General features: G+C 36.4%; 1 protein-coding gene across 2 annotated transcripts in view; it reads right to left on the bottom strand.

Annotated features, from left to right (window-relative positions):
* Window positions 1-11,716, bottom strand: part of CCDC73 (coiled-coil domain containing 73) — a 172,946-nt gene that overhangs the window by 44,323 nt on the left and 116,907 nt on the right. For both annotated transcript variants that reach the window (XM_011965578.1, XM_011965579.1), the window contains exons 10-12: window positions 6,552-6,680; window positions 5,686-5,745; window positions 4,818-4,922 (exon numbers count right to left, since the gene is read on the bottom strand). In XM_011965578.1, coding sequence (XP_011820968.1) covers window positions 4,818-4,922; window positions 5,686-5,745; window positions 6,552-6,680 — 294 coding nt within the window. The remainder of the gene's footprint in view (window positions 1-4,817; window positions 4,923-5,685; window positions 5,746-6,551; window positions 6,681-11,716) is intronic.

Raw genomic sequence — 11,716 nt, 5'->3', positions numbered from 1 at the left:
ATACATATGTAACAAACCTGCACGTTATGCACATGTACCCTAGAACTTAAAGTATAATAATAATAAAAAATAAATTTTTTAAAAAAAAAGAAAATTTAGTTTAAAATTTAAAATTTAATGAGCTCCTATGATGTGCCAGACACTGTTTTAGGCTTTTATGCTACATCAGTGGAAATGTTGCTGTCCTTATGGAGTATATATATGTGTGTGTGTGTGTGTGTGTATATGTGTGTGTGTGTGTGTGTGTGTGTGTATATATATATACATATTTTTTTTTTGAGACAGAGCTTCACTCTTGTTGCCCAGGCTGGAGTGCAATGGTGCAATCTCAGCTCACTGCAACCTCTGCCTCCCGGGTTCAAGCAATTCTCCTGCCTCAGGCTCCTGAGTAGCTGGGATTACCGGTATATGCCACGATGCCCATCTAATTTTGTATTTTTAAGTAGAGACGTTGTTTCACAATGTTGATCAGACTGGTCTCAAATTCCCGACCTCAGGTGATCCACCCACCTCTGCCTCCCAAAGTGCTGAGATTACAGGTGTGAGCCACTGCGCTGGGCCATGGAGTTTATATTCTATCAGGGATTGTTTCCTGGCCTTTTGGCTATATTCCTATATTCTATTAGGAAATTATTTGGAATATTTTGCATCTGGATAACAGAGAGAGCTGATCTAGTAATTTTGTTAGATCAGCTATATTAAGACCACAACTCCTAACTTGCCCCTTCATGAGCTCTAAGTCCAGTACTTATGTACCGTTGAATTCTACAGAGTCTAGGGTAGTCATAAATATACAGTTATGTGTTTCTCTGAGTTAATGGCAACTGTCAATATAATTCCAGGATCTTTTGACTATGACTACCAATAACTTAGATAATGCAAATGCCTCTCTTTTGAAAACCATCTCTGAAAAAAATGGATATTGTGAAAATTCAAAGTGAAACCATTTGCTAATGCTTTAATCTTCCAAAAACTAACTAAATGATCCTAGTTAATACTATGAAAAAATACTATGAAAAAAATAAGTAAATTATTCTTGTTAATACTATGACTATAGGAACATAACTATGTGTATAACTTGACTAATCTATAACTAAATCACAATAGAAAATATTTCCTATCATGAGAATTTAGCTTTCTGTGCTCTAAATTTTACTACTAGAAAAGTAAGACAGATGACAGCATGATTGCAGAGCACTGAAAAACAGTTGGCCATTATCAAGAGTAATGATCCCTTTTAGTACAGGTGGAATGAGAATGCTCCTCAAGAAAACACTTGAGATATCTATGCAGCATAATCCTCAGCAACAGTTCAACATTAATATTTTGTTACGCTATATTTCAGTGGTTCTCAGATATCAGTCTGCCGACAATATCCATGACAAAATATTCACTAGTTCAAGGCAAAAAATGTCAATATAAGGTCATCAAATGTCTTTTCTTATAAAGGACTATCCTTTATTCTGAGATTATATCCTTAATATATGTTTGATGTTAAAATGTTCTCTTTCATAATATGATAGTAATGATAGATTGTATTGTTTGCATTCTTAATATCTTTACTTATCAAAATAAAAAGCTGACAATTCTATCCTGTTTTTGACAATACTTTAAAATTTTAGTTTACAAAATCTAGCTTCTCTATGTACTATCAAGGTTCAGGTAATACTTGTGGCAGTTAAAGAGAAAGGCATTTGAGGGAAATAGAGAGAGGCATTTGATTATCTAATGATTGGTAGTCATAGTCAAAAGATCCTGGAATTATATTTATAGTCACCATTAACTCAGAGAAACACATAACTATATATAGGCTCTGTAGAATTCAGCAGTATGAAGAGGCAAGTTACGAGTTATGATCTTAGTATAACTGATCTAACAAAATTGCTAGATAAGCTCTCATAGATCTAGGAAAAATATCTTAACAGTATGTTGTAGAAATAGTGCTGGATTAGAATCACAACAGATTTAATCCTAATTTTATCACTAATTTTGAGGCTTTGAACCAGACTGCCTACATTTTCTGGGTCTCTCTTTTCATTAAACAAAATGGTTGGATTAGATGATCGTTAATATTTTGTTTGGCCTAAAAATCTATGTTTCAACTCATTTATTTGGATTAGAAGATGCTCTTGGTAACAGCTATTCATAAAGAACCTAGTTAAATTATATCATATGTTGCTTGGGAGAAGGTTCAACACATTAGAGAAATAGTTCCAGTTATCTAACTACAGAGTGGGCAGGGGAGATGGGAGGTGAGTACTTGCTAACAGCTGGACTTTCAGAGAAACTTTTTTTGCTAGTCTTATATTGGAATAGGTGAACGGATTAAAAGAAGGGAGAGGTCTGACGATAGGATACCACCCCTCCCTCCCTCTTCTATAGTATTTGGGACACATAAGAGAAATAAGGAAGGCAAAACTTTCGTTACATGATAAGCCATAGAACATCAATGGTGAGGAGATATTAATAAATTTTGCATTGCTGAGGTTCAATTTGGTTCCATTCAATGATAGACTCTGCATAATTTGTTGGGCCTGGTACAAAATGAAAACCACAGGGAAAAAAGTGCTACTAAAGGTACTAAAATATAAAATTTTTTCCCTTCTTTGCAGCCCCTCTCTCTCTTTCAATTTGTCATGGTGCCTTTTATTTTCTATTTAATATCATGATCCCCTAGGCTTGGGAATACTCACCAGGCAAATGCAGACCCTCATAACGTGCCTAAGGGCCTCATCACACAACTCAGCATGACTGAGAGCCAACAGCTACCAGGGTCCCTGTCCTGCCAGCGGCTAGACCCATCTACTATGTCCTGGACATGGGTGGGGAAGTGAATTCTTCCCTTCCCGTGGGCCCTTCACTCCCACCCATGGCAAATGGGTGACTCTCAAGAGACTGCAACTGCCAGGAGGTATGCACTCAGTACCTGGACTGGGGATTCATCCTCCCTGCACACTCCCACCAAGTCACCTGCCTAACATTTTAAGGCACTGCCAACCTGCAACAAAGACAACTGTTGTTATGCCTTACCCCAAAATACTGTGGGGTATAGGCACCCCACCTAGGCCCTCCCCACCTGCACCTACACCCTAACCAAAGAGTGAAGGTCAACAGTAGAACACAGACCTTTCCCCGCAAATGTGACCCAATCAAACTACACCAGTGGCAGGACAGGAACCAGGAGTAGGAGGCAAAGCAGGACGTAGGTCCCCAGAGGGTGGAAGAGCCAGCAGCCAAGAACCAGTACTGAGAAGTAGTGGAGACAATACCTGAGCTGAAGATCTAAGCCCCTAGCACATGCTTCATTACCATTAGACTTCATTTACAAAATGTAAATTCAAAATAAAATCTTCAAGACAGTGACCATGAAACATTAAACCGGAAGCAGGAGGCCCTTCTGAGTCTGGATCCCTATGATGCCAGTGCACTGGTCACATACTCATGAAACTGGCCCTGGCCTTGACTGATGGTAGTTTTTATGTGGGAGGTAATTGTAGTTTTCATGGGAAATGTTCAGCTTTACCCCGAACCCCTTCAAAAGGATAGAAGTATCTTCTACTGGCCACCCCAGTGGAACATACCCCCAACCCCTTTTCTGAATTGGACATCCCATCACTTGGCCCAGTGGCATACAGGGCAGTTCCTGCTCCTCCACTAATCTCCATGGTTCCTTCATGTTAAGCCAAATAACCACTAAGGTTTTTTAAGAATAATACACTTCAAGCTCCATTGGCACAGATTACTCTAAAGACTCTTCTTTTTGAAACTTGTAGACCAAAACTGGGCATCAGTTGATATGTTCTTGGCGAACTTCCAAACTTCAAGAAACATATGCCTAGCTGGCTGTGGTGGTGGGCACCTGTAATCCCAGCTACTCGGGAGCTGAGGCAGGAGAATCACTTGAACCCAGGAGGTGGAGGTTGCAGTGAACCAAGATCATGCCACTGCACTCCAGCTTGGGTGACAGAGTAAGACTCCATTTCAAAAAAAAAAAAAAAAAAAGAAAGAAAGAAAAGAAAAGAAAAGAAACATATGCCAACCGCTTCCACATGAGCTTATCACATTTTACTCTACTGGTAACACTAGAGTGGACCTTCACCTTTCAACAGCATTTCAAGCATCTAGCCAGGGAACAAATGGCAGTCTCCCCTTCTTGTATCTCAATCCCTACAAGAGATTTTCTTGTACATTTCTTCATTTAGCTTCATAAGGGGAAATGCATCGGCCTCTGCTAGGGATGTAAGAGAAAAAGCCTCTCTTTCTGAACCCTGCACTCCCAAATTATCAATGGCCAACAATGTCTTCTCCTTCCCAGTCATTTTCTTATATATATTGGAAAGAGGATGATGAGGTGATTATTGTGGTAACAGTGCCAATTTTATCACTTTCCTGTGAAGAGAGATCTACCCCAAACTTCTGAGAGCTGGCTGAATGCTCTCTTAAACTGCAGTTGACACTTTCGCCTTTTATTTTCAGTGTTGGATTGTGACCACAATTCTAAGGAAAAAAAAAATCCTATTCATTCTGTTGTAACAGAGTGGATTTTTCACTTTGTAAAATGAAGTTGGATACTTGATAAAATTTAACATTTCACTAGTGACATAAATGTTGAATAATGTATGTTCATTACTTTAGACACTGAAAACAAGTTGATGAAGGAAGTCAATATCTTACCCCTAGAATTCAAAATAATTTCAATAAAACTTGACAGAAGAATAAACTAAACAGGGGAAGTTAATTAGATGAAAATATACTAAAACACAGATATAGATAGATAGATAGATAGATAGATAGATAGATAGATAGATAGATAGAACCTGATTATTTTCTTTTAGCATCTTCAGTTCTGCCTCCATTTCAGTATTAGCTTGAATTTGTTGCTGAAGTAACTGCTGCATATGTTGGAAAGAAATGATGATATCCTTTGAAAATACACAAATATGATATATCAATTTAAAAGTTTTAAGATAGTAGGTGTGTTTCTAAGCTCATTCTTCACATACATTTTCTAGTTTCCTAACTCATTGTATTTATAGTTTAATTTCAATACTTTATATTAAACTAATGACACATCTAATGGTATCTAAAATAATTTCTATTACATTATTTTCAAGAGTCCCTCAAATAATTAACAAAGTTTTTTGGAATAAACTGTGGATTCCAAGACACATGTGAATAATTCAAAACTAAAATAAACATTTGTGGGCTACCAACCCCCCAACAGTAAACATATCACTACTAAAATGTCATATAAGGTATAATATTATAAAATGTCATAATGGGCTAGGGTGTCATGGCATACATTCAGAGTCAAATGGAGGAAAAGCAGAAGAGAAAAAAGAAAGAAGAGGAATATTCTTTTACACATCTTTTAAAAAATGGAATAATTATAAGCATCAAATAGACAAATGAGAATATAATGTCCTGAAAAAATATGCACTACACATAAATAAACTTCAATAATTATCTGTTAGGGTATAACTGGTCTAATCTATCAAGGAAAAAATTAAGGTATTTTTAATGAAAGTATATTGAGACTGATTTTTAAAAGTATACACATGTATATTTAATACACATTAACTGAGTGCCTACTATGTGCTATGCATGATCCACTTAATTTATTTTTCACATTTTATCTGATTTTTAGAATATTTACTGACTTCCAAATGTCTTATGATTGCTTACCTGTTTTTCTTCTTGAATACGTGTAATCTCTTCATTAATCTTCTCATTTAATTCCAGTTCCTTTAAAATTTGAATAGTTTTAAAGTTATGATAGAAAATTCAGCAAATTCCACATTCAATTCAGTACTAAACAAACTTTGGAGTATTATGACCTATTACTACCCCCAGAGTACCCACATTTGTTTTTTTGTTTGTTTGTTTTGAGACTGTGTCTTGCTCTATCACCCAGTCTGGAGTGCAGTGGTGTGATCTTGGTTCACTGCAACCTCTTCCTCCCAGGTTCAAGTGTATTCTCCTGCCTCAGCCTCCCAAGTAGCTGGGATTACAGATGCCTACTAACATGCACAGTTAATTTTTGCATTTTTAGCAGAGATGGGGTTTCACCATGTTGGCCAAGCTGGTCTTGAACTCCTGACCTCAAGTGATCCACCCATCTCGGCCTCCTAAAGTGCTGGGATTACAGGCATGAGCCACTGCACCCAGCCCAAAGTATCCACATTTGTTTGTGGTTTAAACAGTGACTTCAGTGAACTGAAGAAGATATTATATACCAACATAAGTTGGTGCAAACTTGTAAATGTTAAAAACTATAAAATTTCTCATCTCCAAAGCTGTCCTGGAAACACCATTGTACCACAAGATTATTCAAAACCATATTCAAGTGGAAATTAAATAGTTCTAGCCAAATCTTATTGTTCTAAAGTCTATGGCAAAAATTATCTAATAAAAAGAAAACAGATTCATAATACCTTTAACTATGTATATTGACTTTGCAAAGAAGGAATATTTTTGTGTTATAATCCTGAAACTCTCATAAGTTTTATTGAAAATATTAATGTTACAAACAAATACATTTAATAAAATACCATGTTGAGTCTTTCTTGAAGTTCTTGAAATTTTTGTTCTTTAATTGTTAGATTGATGTTTTCTTCTCCCATCTTATATTGACATGTGACTTTGGACTTTATCAAGTCTGAGGCTGCTTTTTTTAGTTCCTTAATGAGAAACATATTAAACAGAAAATTCAGTACACATATTTCACTTAAAAAAGGTACTTTCCTGACAGTGTCAAAGTTCATCCTTAAGCCTATAATTACAATTTGTTATATTTCATATATCAAAATAATACTGTTGGTCCATTAAAGTGTATTTTCCCTAGTTCCCTTGCAAGATTAGCCAAGGTGGGAACATAATCTGTGGTTGTGGATCAGGCAAAGTTAATCAATCATAAAGAGATTGACTGCATGACTTTGAATCTTAAAAGGAGTGTACTAACATAATCAACTAACCAGAAGTACAGCCGTTTCCATTATTTATTCAACAAACGTCTTCTGAGATAAAAAGATAACAAGGAAATCTCAATTCCCAAATTTATTAGCCTCTAATAGGAAAAATTATGTAAGAAATTATTACAATACAATGTAATGAGTGCTACATTAGAAAAATGTATTAAAAAAAAAAAAAAACAAAGAAACTGGGGGTATCAACAAGGTATTACATGCAAAGGTGGTATTTGAACCGAATCTTTAAAGATAAATTTGCAAAGAAGACAACAAAGGGGTAGGCATTCCAGGCAAAAGGTTCTACACGCACAAAGCCACAGAAACATGAAAGAGCATGATATTTTTCAGGGAAACAGAACTAATAAGATATGACTGGAGCTAATGTGTTATTTCAGGGGACAGAGTAGAATATTGGTAGTTGTGGCTAGAAATTTGGCAGGATTCAAATATTGAGAAGGACTTGTATATCACGCTAAAGAGTTTTAATGTTACACTAAAAAAAATGAGGAATTAACCACTGAAGGATTTTGAGTAGAAGAATGACATAACAAAATTTGCATTTTAGAAAAATAACTCTGGCAGTGTTGTGGAGGGTAGAACTGAAGGATGTAAAAGCAGTCTACATTTCTACATGTTCTACAGTCTACAAGTTCATTAAGTTTAGTAGATACCAATCAAACACACTAAGATCTTGAAATACCAACTTTTGAATTAGTGTGCAATTGATTGTGCTGTTCTTCTGTGTATACTGACTATATTAAATACTCAATAATCTGATTTTCAGTCTTGGCTACACAGTATCTGAACTCCCTTATAAAGTTAGTTCCTGGCATCTTTGTTTCTCTGGTAGGCAGTGGGCAGTTTTTCTACATTCTAAGAGCCCACTGCCTATCAGAGAAGCAAAGATGCCAGGTACCAGCTTTATAAGCATAAGACCAGGCTCTGCTAATCTGATGCGCCAGTCTTGGATATCGGATTAGTTATCACAAAAAAGCAAGTACTATTGCAAATCCATCTGTTGGTAGACAGGGAAGTATAGTAACTTCAAGCTCTATAGGTGACAGTGATACAGGAGCAGCAGCAGCATCCACTATGGTCAGCAATGATGATATAAGCTGTGATACACACTATTCAAGAGTGGAAGCTGGTTTTATGCTATGGTCTTTGATACTGCATAACCTCCCTTGTTTGTAATCATTTTTCAAATGTGAAATGACCAATGCCTTTTCAATAAATTCCTTTGCTGACTAAATCAGTGCGCAATTAAGAATCCTGACTACTTCATTTTTTAAAGGTCTTAAGAACTGGATAAATAAACTTTTGACTCTTTTGTAGAAATAAGTTGATTTATTAGAGTGGTGAGATTATAGGAAACTTTTATTTTCTTCATTATGTGATTAGCATTTTCTATTTTTCCTAAAATTAAAACATTTTTTGTAGTTTTAAAATAGTATTTAAGCTGTAAAAACAGGTACTATCACTTAGAGAGTTATTAGAGGATAGAAAATGGAAAATGACTTAATCCTAAGGAAAATTCATAGATTAAAGAAGAAGCCAGTATATAAGGGTGAGAAATAAAGTCAACTGAGATAGGAGGAAACCCAAAAGGAAGCTGAAAGAGGAGCAGCAGAAAACAGGGCTACTAAAACCTTCAAAGTTCTACATGTTACAGCTTCAGCCACCCACCCAGGGAGAAACTCACCCAAGTATATCCTAACTCCAAATTCAAAATCCAGGAGAAAGGACTCATTGGTCTTAGTTCAAATACCACCTTTGGATGTGCACACTGCATAAAATGACTGCTAAAGTAACCACGTGAGTCAAGAGATAGGGCTCTATTCTTAGAAAAGCAGGCAGACAAATTGATGTCTGGCACAAAGAGAACAATTAGTATATATCGAAGTAATGAATGAAAGTTTGAATGAAGTGGGTAGACCTTGAGCTAGGCCTTGAAGAATGAGTAGTATACCGGATATCCTTCATTTGTCACTCCTGATTCACTTCCCACCCTTTCTGCACACTGCACTGTGCCCTCCTCTGTGGCTGATCTCTGTGGGTACAGCAAACTCTCTGTCTTCTGGCTCCTGATTGGGTTAAATCTGTGGGAGGTACTAGTATATCAGTAGGCTAGGAAGAGAAAGAGAATGAGGTATTTTACCAGCTCCCTCCCTGCTGACCACAAATTGGCAATAGCTGTATATCTTTATCAAAGATCACAGCTAATCCTAGTGATTTGGGAGGCTAAGGTGGGAGGATTGCTTGAAGCCAAGAGTTCAAAGCTAGACTGGGCAACGAAACAAGACCCTGTCTCTAAATAAATAAAAAAATAAGCCGGGCATGATAGTGTATGCCTCTGGTCCTAGCTACTTGGGAAGCTGAAGCTGGAGGATCACTTGAGCCTAGGAGTTCAAAGCTGCAGTGAGTAATAACTGTGCCACAGCGACCCCCTACTCCCACCCCCATCTCTTAAAAAAAAACCCACCCCCCACCCTCGTCTCTTTAAAAAAAGAGAAAAAGAAAAAAAAGGCCACAGCTTCTGCCTTGAGGCTTTCTTCTACAGCTATAGCTACAGCTCTTTCCAGATTCCAGCATCTGCTTCATTCCCTTCTCCCTTCTGGTACAGGTGTGTTAATCATTCTCCCACTACTTTTATCTGTGGGGTGCTTCACCATCCCTTGTTGGTTTCCCTTACCTCTGACTACAACTACGTAAATAGCTTATTCATTAATCTTTTCTCAATTACCATTCCAACATGCCATCTGTTTCCTGGCCCAACCCTGTTTGGTACAAGTACATTGAGAGAAAGCATTTCAAGTATGGGAAGGGATGTAGAGAAAAACAAAACCAAAAGGCAGAAAGAACTAAGAATTATACTAATGGCAACAAAGAATTTTGGCTAAAATAGAATGGGAGATGCTTGTTAAGAAGCAATAGCAAACAATATTGAACATGTAGAATGGACCAGATCATGAAAGCTCTGGAAAGCCAATTAAAGAAGTTGGGACTTGATTTGGTACGCAAAGGAGAATTACTTATCATTCCTTCTACATATACCAAGTACCTCCTGTGTGTCAGGCACATAGAAGTTAAATCAGTATCTTGGTAAACTTAGTCTGGCAAAAAGAATGAATAAAAACTAGAGAAAAGAACACTGGCTAAGAGGCTATTACATTAATCCAGGTGTGAGATGATGAGTGTCTGTAGTACTGAAAAATGGAAAGTAAAAAGGAAAAGGAGAATAAAGGAAAAAGATGAGTCAAAAATGAGTCAAAGATGAATCTAGAGTGACTGAGTGAAACTGGAAGAAAGGAAAAGGGGACCATGAAATGTGAAAGGAAGAAATATAAAAATGGAAAGGAAATCCAAAGTGTGCTTCACTGATGGAAGAGACAAAAAGTATATTTAAAATTACGTAAAATAAGAGACAGAAAATATCCTGAAACAGACTCTTTAAAAAGCCAAAAAATACAAATTATTAAGCCTGAACGATAGGTTGTTAACTATTCTTAAAAAAGTTCTTCATTTACATTTTTTTCAAATTACAAAAGGCTGAACATGATGAATTCTCTCAAATAAAGTTTCAGTGTATCAGTGATGATTCATTTTCACAGGCAGCAAGATGGCTTCCTTTGAAAGGAGAGTTGCATGAATTTTTTTTTCAGAGGTAGAGTGGATGGGAGAGTAAAGAATCCAGTGTACGACCTGTTAACCCTGAAGTTACAGTAAGTCACAGAAGGAGATGATCTACAGGTAGCTGAACATATAGAACCAGAGATTAAGAGAAATGTGAGATTGAAAAACTATGTATGCCATCATGCACATGAAGTGAATGGTTGATTTAAGAAGTCTGAGCTCACTGAAAGAAAGACTTTGAAAAAAACAAACAGAGACCCTGATAGAGTTGTAGAAGAATGGAGGAAAAAGATAATCAGGGAGTCTACTACAAAAGAAATTTATTTTGTAGTAGATGACCTTGGAAAAGTTAATTATGACATAAATGTCATAAAACCAATCATTTTATGTTTTAAATATCCATAATTTTATACAAAACACAATATTTGGTAATAAAAAACACAAAGTGTCAGTAACAGGATGCTTTAGCTATAAATATCAGAAAGCCATAACTAACCTACAAAATAATCAGAAAATGTACTATCCTATAACAGGGACCACAAAGTTAGGCAGGGTGGTTGACCCAGATACTCAGTATAGTTCAATATAGACTAGTTATTTTCATGTCTCCACTTTCCATTCTTGGGCCTCTTCCTTAGACTATTAACAAGAGGCCAATTCAGGTATTATATGGCAACTGTATCATTCTGGGACTCGTTAAAGAGAAAGAAAAGATTTCCTTGAACTACCTCTTGCTTGCCAGAATTGGATCACATGCTCATTCCAGAACCAAACACTGCCATGAGGAATGGAGTAATATTAATTGGCTTGGAGACAGAATGAGGTGAAATGAATGTTGGGGAATTGTCACAATGTCAGTTGCAAGAACAGTTTCAGCTAACGTTGTAAAAATTACAGATAGTTTAGAATACTACTGATTACAACCATTATGCAAAACAAAGTGAGGCAAGGTGGAAAATCTTTTTTATAAGCTGCTTGACATTAATTCATCCGGTCTCTTTGGGTCTCAGTTCCCTCTACAAAAAAAAAAAAAAAAAAAAGCAAAAGGTTGGATCCAGTTAGCAATTTTCAAATCATGCCCTGAGAAATTTTAGCAGTTCCATGGTATCCCTCCA

The sequence above is a fragment of the Mandrillus leucophaeus genome, unplaced genomic scaffold (assembly GCF_000951045.1).
Source record: "Mandrillus leucophaeus isolate KB7577 unplaced genomic scaffold, Mleu.le_1.0 Scaffold73, whole genome shotgun sequence".
NCBI classification, from domain to species: domain Eukaryota; kingdom Metazoa; phylum Chordata; class Mammalia; order Primates; family Cercopithecidae; genus Mandrillus; species Mandrillus leucophaeus.
Note: the sequence above shows the minus strand (reverse complement) of the source record. Positions and strands in the feature narration are given on the sequence as shown.